Source organism: Dunckerocampus dactyliophorus, chromosome 14 (genome assembly GCF_027744805.1).
Source record: "Dunckerocampus dactyliophorus isolate RoL2022-P2 chromosome 14, RoL_Ddac_1.1, whole genome shotgun sequence".
Taxonomy (NCBI): Eukaryota; Metazoa; Chordata; class Actinopteri; order Syngnathiformes; family Syngnathidae; genus Dunckerocampus; species Dunckerocampus dactyliophorus.
In genome coordinates, this window is record NC_072832.1 from 19,949,266 (window position 1) to 19,976,937 (window position 27,672).

Sequence of the window (27,672 nt, forward strand, 5' to 3'; positions counted from 1 at the left end):
AAAAAGTTATGTTACAAGAATAAAGTCAAAATATTATGGGAATAAAGTCATAATTGCGAGGAGACCATTTACAAGAAGAAAGTTGACACAGTTGGAAATGAAAAACGTCAAAAATTTTACAAAAATAAACTTGTAATAGCATAGAGTTGAAATAGCCACAACATTATGAGAAACAAAACAATAAAGTTGTCATTTTTGAAAAATTAGGTTTGGGAAAAGCTATACTAAGATGAGAACAAAGTCAAAATATTACAGGAATGTCCTAATATTACGAGGAAAATTGTGAAAGGAAAGTCAAAATTTTTGGAAACCCCCCCTAAAGAACTGCAAAAAATGGGGGAAGAAAGAGCACAGACCGAGTTGATACTAATATTAGGCTTTTTCACCTATACCATAAAGCCGGGATGCAGTTTTTTCTAAAAATACTCACAACTTCACAAAACATCAAAGTGGTCCTTTCATCCTTTCATTTTTTGGTATGTGGCCCTTGCTGGAAAACATTTGGCTACCCCTGAAATAAGGCAAGTAATGCATTTCAAGTTTTTAAAAGACTTTATTTTCCAAAATATTTGTATTTATACCACTAGTATGGTGTTTTAGGCTGTGCAAAATTAGCTCTTTATTACGAACATATTGTACTTATTTCAATTAAGAAACCAATTATGAAATGAAGCAAAAGAGTTTCTCATTTAACCATCATGATGACAATCTTGCTTTTAAAACAGCAGGATTATACATAAACCTTTCCTTATAAATTATTTAACGACAACAAAGTTCTACGTTGATCTATCGAGTCAGCTTTAACAGTGAAACACAGCAAGCACCTGACTGAGTTGAGCGCTGTAATAATAATCTCTGACATACGTTCAAACACATTTCTCACAAAACCATCACAGATCATTTTTCTCCGGGATGTTAACCACCGTGCTGGAGTTGGACTTGGAAGGTTCCTCGCCGGTGGAAGTCGGTGTTGCTTTGTACACAGACTCTAATAACTCCTCAGGTGATGGATTCACATTTGCAGCGGCGTCAGTCCGGGAGGCCAGCGAGTTCCCTTGCTGAACCTGAGTGAGCCTCTCCATCTCTACGTGTTTGTGGCCTTTCCTCTTGCCGAGGACCTTGACGTAATTGGCTGGGACGAGGCCTGCGGTCTGACCATCCAGGCTGGCCAGCAGCCAACCACGCACGCGTGGCTGTTGTTCTGAACACGACAGTGAGGGAATAAAAGAATTCCATTGTTAAGATATTAGTTTTTGTCTTCTATTCATATACACATACTGGGTGTTGGGCATCATCATTCTTATCAAATACGTATTTAGACATTTGCAAGGGGAAAGTTTTAAGCACGGCTGCACAATTCAGGGAACATGTGAATCACTATTTTGTTGCTTAAAATTAACTTCACACTTGTGTGTTTTGCTGTTTTTGTTTGACATTATATTAATGTATCTTTATTTTCTATTCTTTCATACGGGGAAATATGTTTTGATATCGGAACTAACCAGAGATCAATCAGCATCCCGTAACTGATAGTGTTCGACCTTAGAGGTTTCACTGCCATTTTTATGATCAAAATATCTTACTTTGGCATTGAAATTATAATACAGCCATTTCAAAACAGTTTACAGCAGTGGGTCCCAAACTTTTTATAGCCGCGTACGCCTTCAGACATTTGACTTCAAGCCATGTACCCCCCACTGCTGCACACTTAAAAAAACATAAAACATTCTTACATTTCATTAAATTGACATATTAAACATGATTAACTGGTTAATATGTTTATAGTAAGTAATTCTTGTTCAAAAATGTGTATTGTGCATGGTCAAATTTGGACAAAAGTTTTACATGAGCACTGATAAATAGGTAAGTACTGGTGCTACGGAAAGTTGAGCAAACATGATAAAGCAGTATCCAAAGATAAACATAAAGCCTCATTTTCAGGAGAATCTCCACACTCAATACCGAAATCATTCTTTTGTCTTTGTCATTACTAAATGCAATGACAAAACGCAAGTGGAAAAGACAAATACAAAACAGGAAAAACAAGGGCAATTTGGAAAAAACAAAGACAATACAGAAAAAAACAATGACAAAATGGAAAAATAATGACTACATTTGTATATATATATATATATTTTATTATTGATTCTCTTTGTATTTCCACACATATTCCCTTTTAAATTTTGGCACTCCTGTGATTCCATACTTGACCAGTAGAGGACACTGTGACACTGGGTATGGAACCAACATTTTTTTTTCCAATCAACTTTATTAATGCCTTACAAATGACACTAACAGTGCATCAAACCTAATGCTAACTTGAACAGTAACATGCTGTATCTCTCCATTCTTTTTCAATGTAAATACTCCTATGCACTTTATGTTGACGTGATCAATAATGCTTGATTAAAACGTGAATTCTTTCTCTCAGACAAAGAGCAAAAAAATAAATAAAATAAATGTTAGTTCCATTCCCAGTGTCACAGTGTCCTCTACTGGTCAAGCTGCAAACTTATCTGCAAATGCAAACACGACAGCCTCCATCTCCTCTCAGCCAAAGCTTGCCAAGAAGACAGTTCTGTGTCAAGGTATGTTGACGTATTACGACTTGTGTGTAACTTACAAATAACGTGTGTGAACGGGCGTCAACGATCGCATAACTTATTGTGCACGGATGCGGGACGTATGAATCATACGTTGACATACGTCGAAAAGTTTGGTTCATGCACCAAATTTTTAGACGACTTGGACGTACTACGACGTATGCCGGCGTGCTTCAGCGTGCTCTTAACATATACAAAACTTACCCAGAACTTATTCGACGTACGCCCGCGTATTGGCCAAATTGGCTGGCTAAATCGTCAAGGTGTGACAGGGCCTTCAAATCCAAAAAGTTGACATAGAAAATGAGCAGAAGCGTATATTCCATTGAGAACCTTAAAATGAATCTCTTTGGCTTTTGGTGTAATGGGAAATGTGTAGGATTTGGATCTTAGGTGTTCAGTTTCTTTTCTAGAAAAAAAACAAAACAATGGTGTAGATCCTCCCAAAAGGCAATGGTGTACATACAGTCACAGAATAAACAAACTGGTTACAGAATGCACAATTATTGCACTCAAGGCCCTGTCACACCTTGACGATTTAGGCAACGAATGCCTGACGTGATCATTTGATGGCAAACGTTGAACTGCCAACGTTTTTTTTTGCAATTTTGGGCGTATACATAGCGTATTCATAAAGAGTTCGATGTATACATGACGTATTAGTAACTTATATAGAACGTTTCTATAACTTACAGTATATCAACGAATGCGTAGCGTGTTGCCAGCGTTCACAACTTATGCCCAACGCCTGTCACACCTTGACTATTTAGCCAGCGTACGCCAACGTATGAAAAATTTGGCCAATACGCTGGTGTACGTCGAATAAGTTCTGGGTAAGTTTTGTATATGTTAAGAGCACGCCGGCATACGTCGTAGTACGTCCAAGTCGTCTAAAAATGTAGTCCATGCCCAAAACTTTGACGTATGTTAACGTATGATTCATACGTCCCGCATCCGCGGGCAATGAGTTATGCGATCGTTGACACCCGTTCACACACATTATTTGTAAGTTACACACAAGTCTTAATACGTCAACATACCTTGAGGCGTAAGCTGGCTAAATCGTCAAGGTGTGACAGGGCCTTCAAATCCAAAACGTTGATATAGAAAATGAGCAGAAGCGTATAATTCCATTGAGAACCTTAAATTTAATCTCTTTTGGTGTAATGGGAAATGTGTAGGATTTGGATCTTAGGTGTTCAGTTTCTTTTCTAGAAAAAAAAAAGCCAAATTTGTGGGGGATGAAAAGGGGTACAGTGCTTTTTTCAATGTATGTCGAAAGCAAAAGCACCATTTGTATATAATTGATATTGCACTGATACAACAACTTGAGGTATTGCATCAACCACCATTCTGTATTGCTTTTTATCATTTATACAAAATTTGGAACTCAAAGTCTCAGATGTTACAACATTTCCTGTATGATCCAACAAGTGAATTATAGACCGTATGCCTTTTTCTGGCCAGTTTTGTAGAAATAAAGATTTGGGTTTTGTAAAAAATTTCTGCAGTCCCATTTTGGTGTAGTGTTGGGACTGAAATTGTGTTTGTAAATAATTTTCTAATATAACAAAATCTGCTGATGAAATAAGGAGAGTTTGTAGGGGAGCTTTTTTAGGTCATTGTCGTGTTTGAGGAATAATTCAATGCCTTTATAAAGGCTCCTCCTGTAGCTGCTAACTGGCACGTTAACATAATGCGCCATTTCCGCTTTTCGGAAGTGCCTGCTCACATTATTGCCCGTCTGTGTATTTTCCTCTCTAGACTCCCATTACTTCGTTTGCTAATTACCTGTTCATAGCTGGTTATTCTCCGCTGTAGCGGGGTTCCAGTTAGACTTCTGTTAAGCTGTACCATGCACTTCTTTTTTTGCTACTTTCCATTTTAGCTATCTTAGCGGTTAGCATGGTTTCTCTGTCATTGCTGAGCGAGTTCTCGTCCTCCTACAGTGACAATGCAGCTTCCAAAAAATGTTGATTTTATTTGCCGCCATGTAGGAGATGATTAATGTAAAAGCGCGGCATTACACTCTGAAAGGACATACTTCAGTCGCGCTAGCTACAGCGCTCTCCATTAGAGTTGCCAAACAGCTGGCAGGGATACCAGCTGCCTCGGATTTCTTCGGAGGTGGTATCGGCAAATTCCGATACCGGCTCTCATCAGCCCCATCCCTAATGAAAACCTTTGTGGAGATGGCTGGCAACATCACCAACACACAACAAACTGCCAAAACAGCTAGAAAGTGTAATTTGTAATAGCAGACACGTACTACGTTATAGAACGAGAAACTTAATCAACCAGAAAACTTTTTTTTTTTTTCTGTCTGCCATAGACTTACCTTTAGGTGCGAGGTTGAGCATATCTCCAGCCCGGAAAGAAATCTCCTCCTCAGTGGAAGCTGTGAAGTCATACTCCGCTCTTGCCACGACGTGGTCATCCTCCCCGCTGGCCCAGTTTGTGGCTGCAGGTGTTACACAAAAACAAGCATACCTGTTACACACACACAGTGGGATGCCAAATGTTACTGGAGAACACCTTCGGTATGGCTATTTTGTTTATATAACACAAAAAGAATGGAGGGATGAGCATACCGAAACATTCACTTTTACAGTAGAGCCCTGCTTTTTGTGGGGGTTACATTCCTGCGATGAGCAAAAACTGTGAATAATTGATACGGCCATAAAATTGTCTTATTTTTGAGACATGGCTCGCTCCTCCTCCTCCAATCCCACCTGCTAGCTTGATGTTGTCCTCCGATTTTGGATCAACAGTTGCAATAAAAGTAGTAAGTGTCCACAGTAGAGCTGCAACAATTGATCAATGAGTCACTGCTTATCCAATTAAATGACAACTCTTTTGGTATTCGATTCATTTTTGGACTTAAAAATGTAAATATACTCTGATTTCAGCCTCTCAAATGTAAATATTTTTTTCATTTCCTTAGTCATCCATGGAAGCAGATCTATTATTTGTGTTTTAGGCTAAAAAAGATATTCACACGCATCAGCTTAGACTTCGGAAAACAGCACTTGACATTTTTGCCTCTTCTCCGATATGTTGCAGACCAAACCACTAACTGTGTTTGCTTCATATTGATTTGGGCCGTGTAGGGCGGAAATGCCCAAATAGCGGCCAGGATGCCATGTGCAGCACGCAGCTTGTTTTTTTGCACATTGTTGAAATCAAATTAAACCAAAAAACTAAGAAAAATACAGCAAAAAGAAGAAGCTGAAATGTTGACACTAATAACTAATAATAAAATACAGTTTTGTCTTTAAATATACAAGAAAAGTTTTTATTTGAGGCTTTTTACAAAACTAAAATATAATATAAAAATATCAAAGCCCCCACCCCCAATCCTTTGGTTTGTAATAGGCGGCCGTGCTCTAGGGCCTAACTTATTATTCGTGTTCGAGTCAAAATTGTACAATTTCTGTATTTTTGTTCTACTTGTCACTACATTGTTTGGTCAATAGGGGGTGCTTTGATACACCTTTAATGTTTGGGTATAACCGTACCTGAAGAAACGGTACAGTCTTTGACTGTGGTGGCAGGGCAAAATGTTTGTTGGATTACACTTACTTTTATATGTTGGATACGCTGAACTGTAAACGACAGACTTTTAATGGAAGACAATAAAGCTGCATGTATGATTTTAACTGAAATATATGTCTAAAAGGTGTTTAACTTTGCCCTGCGATCGGCTGGCGGCCAGGGTGTACCCTGCCTCTCGCCCAAAGTCAGCTGGGATAGGCTCCGGCATACCGCGACCCGAGTGAGAACAAGCGGCATAGAAAATGGATGGATGGATGATCGACTTTACCACCGGCAAACGAGCCACGCGTCAGGCAGATCTTCTGGTAGCAAGTAGTGTTCCTGTTATGGATGCACAACAGGCCGCTACAACTCGTTTAAACAAAACAACAAGCTTCAGAATACTCGACTACAAAAATACTAGTTAGCCGCGGCCCTAATCCATAGCCAAAGTGCAAAATCTCAGCGCTTGAAGAAAAAAAATAAAAACCAGTATCAGCGAAGCATAAAGACATAAACATGTACAATGAGCAGTCCAAGTAAACAATGATATAAATATGATATATATGATATCTTACCCCTGTCTTCAGAGCCAGGGGCAGAACTGAGCAGTTTCCATATTAGGTAGGGTCCCCCCAGAACAACAGCGAAAAATAGAAAGATTGGCCACGACTTAACAGTTTGATCGTCCATTGCTGCTCCAGGGCCTCTGGGTGCACTAGTAGCCAGGGCATCGCTTGCACTGTCTGCCCACAAATCCTCAACCTCAGCATCTGACCTCCGTCCCAGCAGTCTCTGTAGCCGCCGGTAGAGGTATCTCAAGGTGCGCACCAAAGCAAATGCTGACAAAACCCTGGTGAGATGTGCTCGTAACCGCGTCAAGTGGTTGGCCACGTCCAGCACAGCGCGGAAGCTGTTATATACAGCTGAAAATGTGGCGTCCAACATCATGCTAACCGAGGCGAAGGCTTGCACAATGCTTTCAATGGACTGGAAAGCACCACGGCTGCTTTCTTCTGCCTGTTGGACAAAGCGACTGGGGACAACCTCCTCTGCGTGCGAAAAGCGACCATATCCTCCAAGGCCGTAGCCACCGCTGTAGCTGTAGGGGCTGTAGCCCCCATACATGGAGCCCCTATAGGGACTGTAAGAAGAGGTGAAGGAGCTGTAAGCTGGACGGTATGACTGCTGGACGGGACGAGGAGGCAACGGTGGTGCAACTCTGGTCAGGACAGGAGGACCGGTAGACACAGAAAGGCCTGCAGGATGTCCAAAGTCCGTAGACCTGTTTGGTGAGCACAACAGATTCACATAGTTGCCTCTATGTGTGCTATTTTGTTAAACACATTGTAATGATCAAGCCAAATATTGGCACAATACCAGGACTGAACCAGTATGAATCTCAATCAAATGCACTTAAAAGCTGTATCTATCCATCTCCAAACAAGGTGACTGATAAACATTGCTGTCACACCAACACATGATTGGTGGATATTGTTGAAGGTGATTGATAAAGGAGCTAAGTAATGCAGGATTTTCATGTGACAATGTATACAAATGTCACCAGCAGAGGGACACAACTCAAGGCCACGATAGGCTATGTTAGCAAAACAACGTAACTTACTCGCTCACTACCTTCTCAAGGTGGTTTAAATATCACAACAAGCTTATAAGGATTGTAAATCATACTCGTAATACTACCTACAACTATTTATTACTGCCCATTACTCCAGACGTGTCCCTTCTGGTGTAAACACCGACAGCTTTCACGTTAGCATTAGCCTAATGCTAACAAGTTACACGAGCATATGGAGAAATTATGCTAAATTTAAAAAAAAAAACCAAACTAACAAAATGCCCCAAATGTTTACCTGTAATTTACAGGTGTGCCAATCGTCCCAGGAATACGCCGTTCCCACGGCTTTGGCGGTGGTTGGGAGTCCATCGCGCAAAGTGTCTGACAGTTGAAATCCGCCTGGGGCCTATTGCTCTTGAACGCCTCTTACGCTGCCTTCAGGTGCTCCTCGTAAATTTGTAATTCTTACTTTTCAAACACATTATGCTTGAACAGTTTCAAAATAGTACAAGTTGATAGAACCGTTAACAGTTGCTAAATTCATTTACTACGCAAAAGCTTATAATCGACAAATCTGATCGCAAATGGTTATTATGACTACAAATTAAAATAATTTATGACTTAAAGATAAGTGCTTTAATTGATTTATTATTTCGTTTTCGTTTTTTTTTCCCCCCAACAGTATTATTTCAATATGAGGTCAATTCCTAACTAAAAGGCTAGAATGCATTACGTTTCTGGTCCGGCAGAGGTTGCTATTGTAAGAGAAATTACTCAGCGACAGTGAACGCAAATGTCCTCCATGCTGTAAGAGCAGTGAAAGTGGATCCAACCATCTATTTTCTGTGCCGTTTATCCTAATTAGGGTGGAGCCCATCCCAGCTGAATTGGGCGAGAGGCGGGGTACACCCTGGACTGGTAGGGCAGGGCAGTGAAAGTGGATCATTTTCAGATAAACTTACAAATTAATTTTAAAGGGAAATAGCAACGAATATAAAATATTTTTACGAATGCGCATAATCAAAACAATAAAAACAGTTTTAAAAATAATTTATTTTGCAAAGGGAATTTCTACATTCATTGTAAAATTCCCAATACAGGTTTTGTATATATTAATAATAACAATAATAATAATTGTTATTATTATGTGATGATGATATGATATTATAATAATCATTACAGTATTTTAACTATGATTACTTGCATTTTTAATAATTTTTGCACAATTGACATAATTGTAAATGAATATGAACCAAACATAACCATAATTCTTAATATGTCAAAACCGTTGTATTCAACGGCTGCCTGAAGTGTTCATCCATTTTCTCTACACCTTGTCCTCATAAGGGTCATAGGTGAGCTGGAGCCTACCCCAGCTGACTAGATGGGGCTGGTTGTCGGAATGTGAGCAGGGAGTTTTGGCCTATAAGCCCCACAATTCATATTTCAGTCAGCAGTCATCTACATCAGCGAGCATGTTCCATCCATAACGCTGCCGCCACATGATGTGGTATGCTTTGGGTTATGAGCATGTTACCAGTGGTTTGTAGCCTGCAAACCCTCTGTATTTACATTTAAGAAGGTTTGACTTGAACGTAGATTTTCACCTTGGTGGTGTGTAAAGGGAAAACCCTTCAATTCCACGAGTAAAAAGTAAAATGACACACAAGCAGAGGTGTGTGAGGAGGCGGCTGCTCGCCTGTGAGTGCAGAGGTGTGTGTTGTGGTTTGACGTAACAAACCGTGTGAGGTCAATGCTGCAAGAGGGCGTGTGTGTTACCGCGGATCAGCACAAGGTCCCTGTGTGTTACCACAGTGTGGGTGTGTGAGAGTCCGTCAGATGATGCTGTCAGGGTCCTGGGACTTGGTTTATGATGTCATGCTGTGTGGGAAGATGCTTGCGCTGATGGTGGACCTGGTATTTGGGGTTCATGCAGAACCCATGAACCTTTGCTGTAGTGATTTGTTAAATGTATGTACTCACACCCTACTTGACCTAAAACCATAAGACCTGTTGGAATTGCATTCTCTCCCGGGGTAGGGTGCTTTATTTTTGCAAGACTGCCCAACTCAAACAGTCTAACCCTAACCCTGAAAGATCTCACTTTGATGACTGCATTATTTTATTCTGCAAACACGTGTACTTTGCCTTTTTCAGAGCAACACTAGCATACATTGATAGAAGCGTGTTTTTATGTTTGCAGAAATAAGAACTAAAAACGTGCACCATTCGGCAAATCACATTCCTCTGGTTTTATTGTAGCCACAAATTGTATTTAATCTTTTGTTTAACAAAGGAAAAGTGATTTTGGTCTTTCTAAGTGACATATACAGTGGATCCTCGGTTAACGCTGAACGTTTACTCCCAAATTTTGCCTCGGTTTGAGTACATTTTCAAATACATTGATTACATTTAGCACACAATACGGTGCGTCTTGTTGTGTTACTAATCGACTGCGTGAGTCCAACTGTGTTCTTAAAGTATTTTTCTTAGCGTAAAAGGTCCTCGTTCACTTGCTAATACATGGAAACAGGAAGCGAAAGCTCCATCGCCCGTTTATGATGTCATCAGCAGTTGACTCTGAAGTTCTTTGCTAACTAACGCAGTTACGCCACAAGTCTCACAAATGTTTACACAAATACCTTTTATAGTTTTACAATTTTGGTTTTACATACATTAAATGCATATAAATGATAAATGGAAGGGATAAATGAACATTTAAGGTCACTTTTACCTCCATTGAAGACGTTATTGTTGCCAAAAACTCAACCACCACCAGCTTGGTGTTTTTCTATGTGTTATATCTTGAATTCAATAGTGTTTCTCACCTTCTTTATCAAAATGCCGGCACATTTTGGGTTATTTTGCAGCCGTGGTCCATGTTCAGTCATCCTCGCGGTATCGCTAGTCAAAGGCTGTTGCACACCTCGCCTCTCATGCCGATGGTGATGCAGGCTCTCCAGCCTTGTGGAGGTGCCCTGCATGTCTGGATCTCTGCTCCAGTGGGAAATACTGCAGCTTTCAGGGGCTGACTTACCTTTAACCCGCTGATCGTGAGCTACTAGTCAGTCCTTGGGACTTTGCCGGTCGATCGCGAGAAGATTTTGAAAAAAATGTATTTCACATCAGTGCCCTCACATCCCGGACAGCGACCAACAGGCACGCATTTTGTCCACTGAGCACGTCTGTACGCCGCATCTCATGATAACATGTAATACTTACAGCATTTTGCCATATTTTGGCCCTTTTAAGCATTACCGCAACTTCCTTCCTGGACGCATTGATTTCACAGAGCAACATAGAAACGAACGCTCACACCTAGCATTAACTCAAAAACAAAAACATAGCAGCAGTGGCGGCCGCTCCAATAGGCAGTGTTACGTTTTGGTAGTGATCTGAGGCATTGTGAGCGTGGCGTTGACACGCTGTGGGCAAGTGTGTGGTGAAGCTAGTCACTAGCCGGCTAGTAGCAATCCAGTGTGGAGTTGAGAGGTGTTACTACGCCAGTAACATAGTTCTTTGGCATAACGATGTTAATAACAATAATAACAACAATGTCGCTGTAGCTTGGTTATTATGCAGGTCACATTATACAGTATGTAAATGGAGGGTGTTTTAGAAGGCTTTAGTCCCTGGCTAGCTTCTGTTTTGGGCCATACACTTGCAGCCTTTCTCTCATGCAGTTGTTTAGGGGGTTATGTATGTTACTGGCATTCACATCATTTTTTTTTTTTAGCATTTGGTTGTGATCCTACAGCGTTTATGTGATTGCAGCGTTTTTAATTTGCATCATTTCCCACTGCATGTGTTTTATGTCGTGTTTTTGGCTTTGGATCATTTCAATAGGCCCAAGAAATGTTAGGATTTTAGGCGACATTACTGCACAGAACGTCTCTGCATTGCTGTACTTTAAACCCCTATCACTAATAGTATTATTGATTTGCACACTTTACATATAACATCACTGAACGTAACTATGCAGATTACACAAAAAATACGTCAAAAGAAGTCCAATTTGTTGAAGCTTTGCTGGGATTTTCCCAGCGCCGATGCACCGTGACGTGTATCTTCAAGCAAAATGTTTGCAGCTACACATAAGCACCACTCTATAATTAAAATGGCTGTCAAATTGTAGGCTTGAAAGACGTTATCTTAGTGAGCATAGTTCTAGATGCAGTGGCTGGATGTGGTGTGGGCATCCTTTTACCCGTTAAATAAGACTTAATTATGCCACAGAATCATCATCCTTCTGATAGGAATATTCAACTACCTGTAAAGTCTTTGTTCATTTGTGCAAACACAAATTTGAATAGACAACAGGAGGGTTAAGACCTGCTCTGTAGTCACAGTATAATTAGGTGCGATAACATCTGTGCAATGCATTGTTTGCATAGATACTGGGCTTGTGGGCCTGATAGAGTAAGGTGTGGAATAATGGCGAGTTTACAAAAGGAGAAGGGGAGGAGCTAGGGTGAAATAAGGCCGCGCTTGACTGGAAAAAGGTGGCTAAACAGGTCCAGCATGTGTTTCCTACAACGTTAGGTAACATTGTGACAGGCATGCGGTAGCAAGTGTCAGAAACACACTTTCATGCTAATTATGAACACGGCAACACTCACGTGCGCTGTCAAAAGCATCTTATTTCATCACAAATGTGGCTTCCTGCATAAATGAACACATATAACAGGATATTTGTACACTTCTTGTGATCATAAATACATAAAACACTTGATAAATGATAATGAAGTGGATAATTAAAAAAAAATAAATATTGGCATGTGCATGCGTGTCCGTTTTCCTCATCTGTCGCAAGCAGGCAAAAAGAGGGTTCAGTCTTTACACTGGTTCAGCACCAACACTCTTCATAGAACAATGGCAAACAGAGTGACGCCTCTTGTCAGTCATGCAGTCTCTCTCTCTCTGTGGGAGTTGAGGGGCCGATAGCATGCACACTCAGCAAAAGTTTGGAGCCTCAAGAGGTGCAATGCAAGGTAACTGCTGGGAGTAGGCAAGACGATACACAAGATTGGGTCCATGACATTTTAACAGTAACTTTAAGAAAACTACAATGAAAAAATATGACTGGACAAATAACTGTTTTATTTACCTGAGTCAAAAGGCAATGCAGGTGCTTTTTGAAATGTTTATTGTCTCACAAACTGACGCTAAACGATATTATTGTCATCATTTTTTGAGGCCAAATAAATGCACTAATGTTATGATAATATATTCTCATAATACATCATAATAATGCAATATTTCCTTTAATATCTCACTCTATACAGTTGTGGAATTGGCGTTTGTGACATGTATTTCCTCACAGGCAATTCCTACTGTCTGTCAAACATTTGCAGCATTTCTTTAAATGCAACAACTGCATTAAAGAGCGGCATTTCGTTTGTGATGACTTTCTGTGAACGCACACCATTTCGCACTGTTCCCGATGTATTTATTTGCCGACCAAACTGATACACACAGCTAGCATACACACAGCAAGAGTGGAGCCTTGCGAGGAGCGGTGCAAGCTAACATAGTAGAAGTTAGGAGGGAAAACGATGCTTGCAAAGCCAAATGCCACAGCCCCCTTGTGGGAATATTAATAATGAGCAAGGTGAGCGCATCAACACGAACAGGTCAGTATGCCAAATTTATTCAAAAGTGGTAGCAACATAAAAGGTAACACAATGAACCTGCCCACCTCAAACACATGGAGCCAATTTTCCCATCTTGGAAAAAAAAACAACTATATATTGAGAAAATCTGCTCAAAATGTTCATTTTCTGTCAGGCATTCACATTTAAGAAGCTAAGAAGCTTTCTCTTTTTGAACGTGGTCGGATTGTGGAGCTACATAAGCAAGGCCTCTTACAGCGTGCCATTGCTGCTGAGGTAGGGCGCAGTAAAACAGTCATTCTACATTTTTTTAAAGATCCTGAGCATTATGGAACAAAAAATTCAAGTGGTAGACCCAAAAAAATCACACCTGCGCTGAGCCGGAGGATCCGATTGGCTGTCCATCCAGACACAGGGCGGTCTTCGACCCAAATGAAAGCCCTTACTGGTGCCGACTGCAGCGCAATAACCATCAGACGGCATCTGCGGGAAAAGGGTTTAAAAAACAAAACAAATTCAAAGACGTTGTCTCCTTCAACGCCACAAAACTGCCCGTTTAGACTTTGCCAGGGAGCATCAAACATGGGACATTGAAAGGTGGAAAAAAGTTTTATTCTCTGATGAGAAAAAATGTAAAACCTTGACGGTCTGGCATGACTGGCATGACAAGGAGATCCCACCTGAGATGTTTTCTACCCGGCACAGTGGAGGTTTTTTTTTTTTCTTCCAAAAATAGGTGTTTTTTCTGTGAATGTGTAAATGATCATGACACATTTCCTCTGAGTCAGCTCATGCTGAGGTCAGTCTACTGTGACTATGCGTAAGTCACTTTTGCGACATGGTGGAAGACTTCACGTTGTGTCTACATATGGGTTTGTTGTCATCTCAAAAGGTAAAAGTTTCATTGCTTGACGGATGGATATCAGTTCAGCTGATGAGAATCCAACTTGTGCAGCAGCATGTACCACTACATCGTGTATTTCTATCAAATGAATGAAAAAGCTGCCGTTCTCAAGTGTTTGTGTCGATTTTAGAGATTTCAACATACAGTGCCCTCCACAAGTATTGGGACGGTGAGGTCAATTGCGACAAGAAAGCAACATTTCAGATTTTATTTCCAGGTATTTACATCTGTGTATTGGAACATGTGACTGACAGTTGTGTTTTGTTGTCCAGGTGTGTCCCATTACATTACTTATTCAATCAATAAATACCACAGACTCAGTTTCACATTGGGGAGGATACGTTTTGCCTGTGTAGACTGCATTTAGAGGTGAAAACAACATGAAAAAACAATTGCAATTGTGAATTGGCGAGAAGATGGAAAATCACTCAGACGCACTGCACAAACATTGCTCATAGGCACTACAAGCACTTGGAATGTCCTGAAGAAAAAAGAAACCATTGTTGTACTAAGTATCAGATGTGGAACAGGTAGACCAAGAAAAAACATGAGCAGTTGATGACAGAAAAATTGTGAGAGCTGGAAAGAGTGTAAAACAGGGGTGTCCAAAGGGTGGCTCGGGGGTCATTTGCAGTGATTGACACATTTTAAAAGCACAACTAAACAAGAAAGCTAACAAAAACAAGAAAACATTTTCACAATATTACAATATTACTGGGTTCTAATCTCCATTGGACATCTCTGTGTGGACTTCGCATGTTCTCCTCGTGCGTGCGTGGGTTTCCTCTGGGTTCCAAAAACATGCATGTTAGGTTCATTGGCAACAGTTTGTTTGTCTCTATGTGCCCTGCTATTGGCCGGCGCCCAGTCCAGGGCGTACCCCGTCACTCGGCCAAAGTCAGCTGGGATAGGCTCTAGCATACCGCCGCGACCCTAATGAGGATTAAGCGGCACAGAAAATGAATGAAAAACAGCACAAAAAAAAAGTCATACACAAGCTGAGATGTAGGCTCTTTGTTAGCACATCTAACAAACAGGTTGGTTTACAAAATGCTAAATATAAATGTGGCCCTCATAAAGTTTGATTTGATGATTGATATGCGGCTCTCAGTGGGGAAAAAACAATTACCTGAAAACAACTCTTAGTGAGATCAACAACAACCAGCAGAGGGCAGGAGGGAAGGTATCACTATCTACTTTTCATAGATGACTTCATGAACAAAAAGTACAAAAAACACTCATTGGCAAGGAGAATAGGAAGGCCAGGCTGGAATTTGCCAAAAAGTACAGAGATGAACCTCAAAAACTCTTTCTTTATGGAGTGATTCAATTGTCATCCATAGACAGCTGTCTGGTTTTCATGCTGTTTTCACCTCAAAATGCAGTATATAGAGGCAAAACCTATCCTACCCAATCTGAAACTGAGCATAGACATTCAGTGCTATGTTTTGATTGAATAAATATAAATAGGACACACCTGTCAGTCACATGTTCTAATACTTTTGCTCACATGGAAAATGGGAAAGGTGGGTTCAAACAAAAGGTGCTATCTTCTAAGCTGTGCATGTAAATACCTGGAAATAAAAGCTGAAATGCTGCTCTCTGCTCTCATATTCATCTTTTGGTGTCAAACCCGAATGTTTTCAGTCTACAGCAAAAATAAAGAAATTGACCTCACTGTTTCGGTGCTTCTGGAGGGCACTGCGTATCTACCTCTGACTGACAAGGTTTTTCTCTACGCTTTAGCATAACTGCAATCTGGAGACGTCTGACACCGCGTTTACAGAGAAATTGTTTTCTCATGATGTGCATCCAGAGCTAGTAAATGACAAGCTACTGCAGTAAATGTTTATTCAAACCTGATTCTGCGGCAAAAATCCAGCAAAACAAACTACAGTAGTTAACAATTGTCCTTAAATGTATAGAAAACATAATGTTAGCATGAGCTAGGCTAAAGATAACAAGGTGCTTGCTATTTAATTAGCCATGTCTATCAAAGCGTCTCTTAGCAACCTATGAAGCAATGAATGAGGCAATATCATATTTACAGGCGTATAAATCAAACATTTGTTACAAAACATGAAAGAATAACTCATGATCACTGGTGTGACATAGTCATTACTAAGGAACGTTACAACTCCTGTGCTTCCTCAAACTTCCTCAATGGAAATTTTAGTACCCTGTCAATTCATGAGCAAGCTCTGAACTGTGGCTAACACGTATGTACAACAAGTGCTGTTTAAATGAAAACATATGCTACAGTGGATCCCTGCAAATTCACAGTTTCTTGGTCAATTAACTGTTAAAAATACAAAATTCTTTCAAAATAGGTTGTTCTTTTCCCACAGAAAACACATCTCATACACCCTAAGTCGATCATTTATAAATATGTGATAGCACAGGTACTGTTTAACCCCCCCCAATGTTTACATGTTCATCTCTTTATACTTCACTGATAATGTTTTTTCATCAAGGGGTGAGATTTCGCACTTTGTCTGGCAGTCCGTGAACGCACTATAGTTGTGTGCTCAGCTGTGAGACGCAAAGGTTTGTTTGGCTACGTCAGTACTAGCGAGGTGAACACAAGTTAATATATGATGGTAAGTCGTAGCTGGAATTCCAACAGGCAAGCAGTGTGGATTACGTAGACGAGGCTAAGAGAAATTCCTTTTCTAGCCTGACGACCAGGCTAAAGGCTACACCGTGACTCCGATTCCATCTGGTCATGGATTATCTTCCATTATCATGTTTCGTGTGGCCATCTTAGTTCTGTTGGTTACCTGTTTTCAACAAGCATGAAGCGAATTATACGGATGGAGCTTTTTTTATTTAAAAAGAGTATGATTGTATCTCAGATTCACTTAATTTAAGAAAACCTATTGTCATAAACACTATCAGAATTCTTTTTTGGCACGATTTGCATGGAAATTCACTAGTCTTTACATTTATAAGCTACATGAAAAGAGAGTAATATTGTCTTGAATCAAGTTGAATAATTTTACACATTTACACTGATTTTAGGACTAGATTTAATTTAATAGATCTTGGTACGCTCTATGAAATTTGCTGTGCAGCCTTCACATTGGTCCGAAATTAGCAAATCTTTATGTGTGTGAGTCCATTATTAGATTTAGAAAGTTTAAAAACCATCTTAATTCTTAATTTAAGACAAACATTCTTAATCTGTTGTTAAAGAATAATCAAAATACGGTTTTTAGCTTATTACTTATTACTGGCAAAAAATATTTTCATAAAAATTGGCTAGCTATACTATCTTAATATAAGATTATTTCTATCAAATAAAAATTGCAGTGTTGTTCCAAAATCAGCAAATCTTTTGATATATTTTCTGTGTGTGGCCGTTCATAAATTTACAAAATAAACTTAGGTAAGTAGTTTTTTCTCTTAATTTAAGGCAAATATATATTAATCTGTTGCTGAAGAATAATCTAAATTAAGTTTTTAGTTTGTTACTAGAAAAAAAAAACGAATTTCTGGCAAAAAAATATCTTCACAAGAATTGGCAAGCTTTACTTTAATATAAGATCATTTATCTCAAGTGAAAATCGCTAGACAATATATTTTTTCTTTTTTGGGAAAAAAATAAGAAATGGTTGCTTAAAATGGGACTTTTACTTTCAGGAAATTTAGTTTTTGCCTTGTAGAATTGTCCCCTCTAGTCTTTGTTGGGCCCTGCGATTGGGTGGCGACCACTCCTGGGTGTTCCCGGCCTCTCGCCCAAAGTCGGCTGGGATAGGCTTCAGCATACCTCTGCAACGCTAGTGAGGACAAGTGACAGAAAATCAATTAATGAAAGGGGCGTCAATCGCACAGGGGGCCAAAGCTCCATGACGCTTTTATGTAGCGGACCAAACCGGACAGAACCAGTAGAGTTAAATTCTTGTCTGAGTCTGAATCTTGCACCCTTAGTAAAAATGGTTGTGCGGTTTGTGCTATATATAATACTGTGGCCACTAACTTTTCTAAGAGTAGTTGATATCAGAAGAATTGCTTCATGACTTGATCATTGCGGGCCAACTCAGTGCTATTTTCCAAACAGTTCCGCATGCTGAATGCAATTGGGCCTGAGTTTAACACATATGGACTACAGCGTTGATCTGGTTCTCCAACTGACTGAATCCACTCAAGCCAAAGCAAATGCCCATTTAGCCAGCTAGGGACCAGAACAATGAGGAATGTTTCTCTTCTGTGAGTCAATGTTAAATGAGACACAACATGAACTCCTTGGATCTGAGCTTGTTCTGTTGATGTCACTCCTTGTAGTTACTGTTTTGACTACAAGGAATGACGGTCTCGGCTCTTAACCAGTCTGCCAAAGTTCGAAAGTGAGTCTCGGAAGACATGTGGTTACTTGAGTAAGGAGTTTTAACATTTGGATCAGAAGGGTGGGTTTTTCCACCAGCGTCTTGCCGTGAAACATTCATGCCATTGTCCACAGGCCGAGGAAGCAGGTTGGTGTATGTGTTGCCTTGGCTTTCTCCTGGGAATGTCATGACAGGTATGTTGGGCTCTGGTCCCACCTGAATCTGGGGCTCCTGCTTCAGCGGGAAACCAGTCTGAGACCCTCCCCCAACTTGGCCCTTTAAAAATTCATTCTTTTCCATTCCCTCCAAAAGTGGGAAAGATCCTATCACCAGAGCTCTCCCTTCTCCACCGGGTACGGAGCCATCAAAGGTCTTCTGCATCGGACTGACGGTACTAAAATTGTTCCACAGAGATTGGAGCCCCTGGTTCTGGCTCCCTAGGTGGTTCTGGCCCGGGTTATCAGCGGCCTGTTCTTCTCTCTGGCGATGCAAGTGGAAGAGTGAGTGGGTCTCGGGCTGGGTCATCACAGCAGCTTGAGGAACCGCATCCAAGCACTGCAAGTCCCTCATGGAGAGCTGAGGGAGCACATTGCTTTCACAAGAGTAACCAGAGCCACGGTTTTGATGATGTGGCCGATTGTTCTTGGGATGTGACAGGTCGGTCATGGCATTAGAAGGATTGATGGTGACAGTATCCATTGGGAGGACTGCATTGGGATTTGTCCAGGAATTGCTGACTGGAACATTTGCGTGGTACGGTTGGTTGAACACAGCAGGTTGCTGCTGCATTGAAGGTGAAGGCTGCCTCAGGTACATGTCTGGAAAACATAATGTGACTTCAGTACATTTACATGACAGAACTCAATCTATAACTGGCATTAGGTGAATTTCTGAAAGGCAGACTAACATGGAATCTTATCTGTTACACACATACTGTACAATATACACACACACACATACATATTGTATCTTCACAAATCCCATGACACACACACATATACAATACATAAACATGTATACACATATACACATACATAATTACTGTTTTTGTTTCATACAAAGACATACATTTAATTCAAAAACTCTTCTGTGTTGGTATTTTCAATTAAAAAAAGACATGAAATTTTCTCTTTTTTGTATCAAAGAAATATAGAACTGTGACACTAATGTATCGAACTGAAAAATGACTTATTTTGTAGCTGGGGTTGGAAGTTGAATGAAATGTACAAATTCAATGTAAAAAAAATACAAACAAGCTGCTTCTTAAGTGTAGTTGGGGGAGTTGGAGCCTATTCCATACTGGCTGATCAATGTAATCAATGTATGTGATGATTCATGTGTGCATGTAAACATACCATATGATTAGTGCTAGAAGATTTTTCTTACCTTTCTGCATGTGATTCCTGTTATGTGGCACTGCCCTTTGTCTGCTCATAGCCAAACCAGAAAATGGAACAGCTGAAAAATGCAGACACACGTTTATCACGTGTCTGTTATTAAGCTACTGTTACATGTAAACATACTGTGCATAGTCCCACTCAAACGTTTACATAGTCTCATCATGGGGGATGAATGTCGTAGCAATTGAACAATTGCAAGAATTTACATTTTGCACTGTCGATCTTAAGGAGGTTCTAAGTAGAACTTAAAAAAAAAAAAAGAAATAGGAGTGAGACAAATTTTTTTGAGTAAGCAATTTACTGCAAGCATTGAAGTGAAATGGGCTGCTCATCAGCTGATCAAAAGTTTAAGTCCCCGAAACCCCCCTAAAATAGAAATAAAATGTTCAAAAAAAGGACTCCGTAATGAGTAGCTGTGCCTTTCTTGTTAATCATCTCAAAAAGTGGTTTGGGCATGCTTGATGCCAGTGTTTACAGGAGGCTAAGTGGGAATGTTGCTCCAGGTGGTGAAGATGGCTTCACGGAGGGCATCCACTGTCTGGAACTGATGTTCATTTTTGTAAACTTCCCTTTCTATCCATCCCCAAATGTTCTCAGTTGGATTTAGATGAGGGGGACATGCAGGATGGGCCAAAAGAGTGAGGTTATTCCTCTAGAAGAAGTTCTTTGTCAGGTGGGCATTGTGAACTGCAGCTTGGTTCTGTTGAAAAAAGGCATTCATTACCACACAGACGAGGGCCTTCAGTCATGAGGGATGCCCCCTGCAGCATCTCCACATAGCCAGCTGCCGTTTGACGCCCCTACACAACCTGAAGCTCCATTGTTCCATTGAAGGAAAAAGCATCCCAGATCATGACGGCGTCCCCTCCACTGTGCCGTGTGGAAAACATCTCAGCTGGGATCTTCTTGTCATGCCAGTAACGTTGGAAGCCATCAGGACCGTCAAGGTTATATTTTTCTCAGGAGGGAATAAAACTTCCTTCCACCTTTCATTGTTCCCTGTTTGGTGCAAATTCCAAATAGTGCAATTTTGTGGTGTTGAAGGACTTGAGGCCTTTGATGGCGTTTTTTTTTTCTTTTAAAAGCCTTCTCTCACAGATGCTGTCTAATGTTTATTGGACTGCGCTCGGCACCGGTAACAACCTTCACAATCTTCCTTTTTGTTCCATAACCTCAGGATCTTTGAAGAAGTTTCAAATAACTGTCTTACTGCGTCCTCAGCAAAGGCACACTGCGAAAGACCTTGTTTATGCAGCTCACCAATCCTACTGCATTCTAAGAGAGAAAGCTTTTTTGCCTTTGCCATCAAGAGATCTTGACAGTGTGAATACCTGACAGAAAATGTCAATCAATCCACTTTTTTGCCATGATTTTGACTTTTGATCAGCTGATGAACATCCTTTTTCACTTTAATGCTTGTTTGCAATAAATTGCTTACGCAAACAATTTTTTGTCTCCCATCTCTTCTTATTGCATGTTGAAGCGCTACGTAGAACCTCCTTAAGATCCAACAGTTCAAAATTTAAATTCTTGCAATTTTTCAGTTCAATAAATCAAAACTTGTGCACCCTTTTCTTGTTTTTAAATTTTTTTTAAAGATGTTTGTTGTATTATCATTCCACCCCTTCAAATAAATCATTACAGGCCCAATTTTGATACTGTATGGCATTCATTGTCATGATGAGTGTATGTCAACTTATGATAGGAACTGTAGGCTAAATCTTACCTGACAATCCCGACATCTTCATTAAGTTCTCTCTACTGCGCTTTTTTCTATTATAGCCGTAGGGGTCTAAAAATAAAAAATAAAATAAAAGCACACAATATAATGGATATAGACTACGTACAACAATACAGTGGATCCCCGCGTTCCGCATTCGCCATTCAGATTTTTGGTCAAAAAATAATTTATTTGTTCACAAAGTTTTTTTCCTTTTCACTGTTGATGATGAAGAAATTGCATCAGAGTAAAAATTTTTGGCAGTACAATGCTATATAGCTACTCATGCAAAAACTTAAGTGATTTTGGTTATTATCAAGAAAACCATGGAAGTTGCTAGATATCAGCTCTTAAATTAAACTCTTATGAGCTATATTTGTTATCATCATTATATGTGTCCAAACAAACGTATCTTTAGTTGTACCAGGCATTAAAATAGATCAATAAACTGAGGAAGCAAGGGTGGTCTCATCATTTTGTCCATGACTGTAGATAGATATATGCTAAGAAGTTATATATATATATTTTTTAAATTCATCTCAGCATTGTCGTTTGGGTGAAAAAAAACATTAATTGGTATGAACTTCAGTGTTTGCTTCAAGTTTTTCCAAATATTCCAACTTTCTTCTTAAATAATCTTTGTAAATTTTCTTCTCCCAATATTATGACTTTATTGTCATAATATTGTAACTTTTTGACCAACCTAATTTTCCAAAAATGTATAATAATAATATAATAATATTTTGTTTTGTTTGGTTCTCATAATATAACAGCTTAAAAAAAAAACAATATACTTTTTCTTTAATCTTTCAATTCTATGCTACTAAAATGACTTTACTTTTCCTCACTATCAATATTACAAGTTTGTTCTTGTAAAATTACAGCTGTTTTTTTGTTTCTGCTGTTTTTTCTGATTTTCCAACTATTTCAACGTTCTTCTTGTTAATTTTTTTCTCATTATATTATGACTTTATTCCCATTTTGACTTTTTCCCCTCAACTTAATTTTCCAAAAATTGTTTCTCATAATAGTACCACTTACATTTTTTTTCTTTCATATTTCAACTTATATCACAAACACGATGTTGTTTCTCCTCATAATATTGTGAAGTTATTCTCGTAAAGTTGTCTTCTGTAATATTAATTCATCATTAGATTACAACTTTTTTCTCTTAATATTTGTTAAATCCATTTTTGCCTTTGGTGTTTTGTTTTTTTCTTGTTAAATTCTATTTTTAGAATGTGCCAAAGGTCAAAAAAACAAAAAACAAAACGCATTTTGGACACCCCTGTTTTACATTATCATTCATTAGTGGTGATTAGCTATACATTTTACACTTTAAATGTGTTTAATACGTGTGTGAGGCATATATGACAATGGCAATTGAAGAGAGAAGGGGAATCTAATAATTACAACAGTCACTTTTATTAGAAATGCTGGTCCAAATTTAGAGAAAAACGTCAACATCAACCTCAAGCTAGCAGGTGGTTTTGGAGGGCGTGGAGAGAGCCGTGTGTGAGGCGTGCGTACTAATTACTTGCGTTTTTCCGCCATTTTGCTGGTGGACCTGGAATGTAACCACCGCGAAAAGCGAGGATCTACTGTCCAATGGTAGTGGCTTCTTGTGAAAACATTTCCAGTCACACTGTTTACCTTTGTCATCAGGAAGATATCGGAAATCCAGTGGTTCGCTGACTTCCTGATCAGACGGTCGGCGCAGCTGCATGTGCACCGTGACTGTCTCCGTTATAGCGGTGTTATAGAAAGGTGGTGTCTTAAATACAATGGCCACTTGCCGATGAACATCGGCTTGGGAGAATGAGCCTTTGGCCTCCCAGCCATCAGAGGAGAAAAATCGCACTTCGATGTCATCTTAAGGAAAGCGGGATGATGGGAAGAGAAAATGCCATGAGCATGCAAGACATGGAACACAAGAAATGAATGAATGAATGGGCTGGATGAAGAAGATAACATAGAAGAAAGACAACATCAAGTGGAAATACTCATGTTATTCCAAAGGACCTGAGATCTATGCATTGTACCTTTTTGCACTTTATCACAAAGCAGGAAGATCTCATCTCCTCCCTTCACTGAGCCACTGTTGCTGTTGACCCGACAGATCTTCAGCTCTGCAGTTTTCGAAGCTCCTGACATGCAGCAGAGCACATGGGTCATGTGACATGTCAGCTTGTAAACACAAATGATGATGATGTGCCGTCAGTTCACATTCTAGTCAACATACAGTATTTATTGACTTAGTTTACACTTGATGCCTCATTACAATGAGTCACATGTCTGTTGTCAAAAGAGGAAGTCCTCCGTGGCAACGGTGTGTTTGAGGGTTAGTGTGTCTATATACAGCTTCCCCTTTCTCAATGTGTGTGTGCGTGTGTGTGTGTGTGTGTGTGTGAGAGAGACACCCAATGAGTTCACAAGTGCCAGAAGCACCTGCAACAGAGTTGAGACGCGTACATACTCATTCTTGTGGTTGCCAATGTGGTAGTACTGTTTTTGAAGGCTGCAACTAATGACTATTTTCTCGGTCGATTAAGCTGAAGCTTCTTATTTGGATTAATTGAATCACAGATTAGGCCCTAGATGGACCAAATCAGTAAGAAGCAAACACAGTTAGTGGTTTGGTCCACAACATATCAGAAAAGAGGCAAAAATGTCCATCACTGTTTTCCAAAATCAAAGCTGACATGCGTGAATATCTTGTTTTGCCTAAAACACAAACATAATAGGTCTGCGTTCACGGATGACTAAAGGAAATTCAAAAATATTCACATTTGAGAGGCTGGAATCAGATATTTAAGCTTTGAAATAAAAAAAAAACATTCATTGAATACCAAAATAGTTACCGATGAATTGGATTGATGCAGCTCTCGTGTTTTTTGCGGTTTTAACCCCTATTTTATCCGATCAGTGTTATCATAGCATTCTATCTGAAGTCACAAAGCTCCAATTTAAGAACTCAACAGAATAAATATCTCTTACATCACATTAAGGAAAACCATTAAAGACACTTTGTATTTGATTGAGGGAAACAACTATTTGATCAACGGACAAATAAACCTTTTCTGATCATACAGCTAAGTGTGTGCAATCGCGACACACAACTCTGAACAGTAAGGTTATGAGAGGATTCCTGGCTGGTCCACCACTGTTGTACGTCACACGTGTTGTACGAGCCGTGGTCACCGTGGCAAGGACATTACTACAAGCCAGTATTCTATCTAAATGATTCATAAATACAATTTCAGTGAAACCTTCGAAAGCTTAATGCCCTGAAAAAGACAACACCAGGATGAGAAGAAGGGAAAAAGTACGCAGGAAGCGCCAATAAGTAAGCGGACTAACTCTTTTTACATTGGTTTACTTCTTTTTACACTTGTGTGACAGTTGACATTAAAGTTAATATTTTAGTTTTAATACTATCAGTGTTTAACATGTGACTTCATTACCTGTATGATTATTGAAGGTTTTATGACAGTGAGTGAATGTTTATTTTAGCATTATTTTCTATGAGAAAATGAGGGTGCATCTGGTCCGGATCAAAAATGCAATAAAAAAAAAAGATTCTTGGTGGCCACTTTAGTGCGGTTTGGTTTCTGTTCACACTCGTATTTTTGTCAGTGGACCAAATAATCCTTTCAGGAAAGCATATGCATAAATTGATCCACAAGAAGTCACTCACTGTTGTCATAGATGGGGTTGCTGACCACGGGGTTTAGCACTCGGGTGTAGTGGCTGGTCTCATCCTGCAGGAAAACCTGTATACACAAGCGGACCACGTTGAGGTCATACTCGTCTGTCTGCAGCAGCTGCTCTCGTGGCACTGAGGTTACACACACAGATACACAAAGAGGATTGGCATTATCAGAAAGCAGTTGCAAAGTATTCACTTAGCCAACAAAAGCATGCATATATATATATATATATATATATATATATATATATATACACACAGATACAGTCAAACCTGTCTTAGCGGCCACCTTTATAGAAGGGCCACCTGCCTATAGCAGCCACTGAAAAATCCCCCCCAGCAAATTTACATGTTATAGCTCCTGTGTATAGCAGTCACCTGTCCAACGCAGCCAGCAGCCACCCATTTTGTCTCCCTTGGTCAATATCTGACCTGCATATAGCAGCCAAATTACCAACTCAAGTAGAAGCTTCATGCACGAAAAAGTTTTGTTTTTCAATCAATGAAGGTGTCGTGTGTAGACTTTAATTACTGAGTCCTAGCTCAGTCACAATCATTCACAAGATCCACACAAACTGTCAGTTGTTCCACATAAAAAAGCCGTCTTCTTTTGAGCTTGCTATTTCCTGGTCAAACATGTAACTTTAAGAGCATTTGCACCAAAACATTACCGCAAAGTAGGCTGGGAACAGGACGTGCTCCCAGCGACGCTACAATAAAAAAATATATATGCTAGCATGCATGAGGCAGCGGGAGCAAAACTGAGTTCGGTTGTACTTAACTGAAGTATTTTATCAGTTATCAGTTATTATTAAGCCTCTAGCTTCCTTTTAGTAAGTAAAAACCTTGGCTATGATTGCACTACATTGTCATGTAGACCTACAAAGTACACTTGGAAGAAGAAGAGGTGAATAAATGTATTGCAACTGATGTGAAACTGATGAGGGGGTAGGATTAAATAAGCTTTGCTTCTTCCTACTCCTTTTTGGACATGCAAAATTGTGAATTGTACTATGTGATGTGCTACTGTTTGACTCATGCATGTTCAGGATTAAAACCATGATCATGAACCATGATAATAACAAGCCTAGTAGTGCTGTACAACTTTTATCAGCAGTCCGCAGTGCCCTCTACTGGTCAACATTATTATTATTATTTTTTTCCCTTTTTTCCTCTACTGGTCAACATTCAAACTGGACGCCAACCTGTCTATAGAGGCCACCTGTTTATAGCGGCCACTTTTGCAGACTCCCTCTAGTGGCCGCTATAGACAAGTTTGACTGTATATATATATCTGCGATTGGCTGGCGACCAGTCCAGAGTGTACCCAGCCTCTCGCCCGAAGAAAGCCGGGATAGGCTCCAGCATAACTGCAACGCGAGTGAGGACAGGTGGATGGAACAACTTCAGTTTTGAGTGGACATACCATAAAACAAAGTTAGAAGTGTTCCTCGTGTTACGGTGTTTCATGCTACGATATTTCATGTTATGTCGTTGTGTGGTTACGATTAATACAGGAAGAAAACGTTGTTACACGCCACTATACTAAGGAAGTACATCGCCTTTTGTTCTTTTTCGTTAACTTTTTTCCTTTCATCATGTTTCCCGAGCATACAGCATACTCTTCTGATGGCAGTGCGCCAAAAAAAGGAAAGCCATCACCGCTTAAGTGAAATTCGACCTCGTAAAATACACCAAAAGTGGAGAAATGCCGACCAACATTGACCACCCAGAAGTAACCATGGAATATATGGAATAGAAGGCATTTTTTGCAATTTTCTGTTGATATATATATATTTTTATATTATGCCCCCTCTGTTGTGTTTTGCTGGAACACTTGAGCAGAGGGCGTAAGCCTGATCACATTTCCAAAAGACACCATTCGTCGCATCATATTCTTCGGTATTGTGTTTCAGCACATTTCAAGGACAGTTGTTTTGATACTGAATCTCAGATAAAGGAAAGTTTGGGACTGAATATGTATTACTGGAGGGTGGGGAAAACTGGGAAAAAACACCAGCACTGATGCAAATGCATGTAAACAAAAGCCAGAAGATGTTCAACAGTGGGGAAAAAAAAGTGTGCCAGGGTGTCAGTCAGTAAATCTATATTTGTTATACTAGATATATTCAGTGAATCTTAGAATAATAATATGGCTTTTCATGCCAAATTTCAGGGCTTGTCTTCACTATCTTACAGTCTGCCCTGCACTGCCAGTCAAGCAACATACTGTACCTGTTGTGGCCCATTGTATGTGTGTGTCATCTCATCACAACACAATATCAGTGA

The 27,672-nt window shown here is 39.7% G+C and overlaps 2 protein-coding genes across 3 annotated transcripts in view; both read right to left on the reverse strand.

Moving 5' to 3' along the window:
* Nucleotides 1-533: 533 nt before the first annotated feature.
* On the reverse strand, nt 534-8,133 carry pex13 (peroxisomal biogenesis factor 13). Its single transcript, XM_054798632.1, has 4 exons — nt 8,009-8,133; nt 6,716-7,422; nt 4,942-5,064; nt 534-1,201 (listed from the first exon to the last, which is right to left on the reverse strand). Exons 1-4 carry the CDS (start codon nt 8,080-8,082, stop codon nt 891-893), a joined length of 1,215 nt encoding a protein of 404 aa, XP_054654607.1. The 5' UTR covers nt 8,083-8,133; the 3' UTR covers nt 534-890.
* Nucleotides 8,134-13,849: 5,716 nt separating this feature from the next.
* rel (v-rel avian reticuloendotheliosis viral oncogene homolog) overlaps nt 13,850-27,672 on the reverse strand; it is a 30,238-nt gene continuing 16,415 nt past the window's right edge. For both annotated transcript variants that reach the window (XM_054799174.1, XM_054799176.1), the window contains exons 6-11: nt 25,372-25,512; nt 23,717-23,821; nt 23,328-23,546; nt 21,681-21,746; nt 19,941-20,012; nt 13,850-19,372 (exon numbers count right to left, since the gene is read on the reverse strand). In XM_054799174.1, coding sequence (XP_054655149.1) covers nt 18,501-19,372; nt 19,941-20,012; nt 21,681-21,746; nt 23,328-23,546; nt 23,717-23,821; nt 25,372-25,512 — 1,475 coding nt within the window. In that variant the 3' untranslated portion in view covers nt 13,850-18,500. The remainder of the gene's footprint in view (nt 19,373-19,940; nt 20,013-21,680; nt 21,747-23,327; nt 23,547-23,716; nt 23,822-25,371; nt 25,513-27,672) is intronic.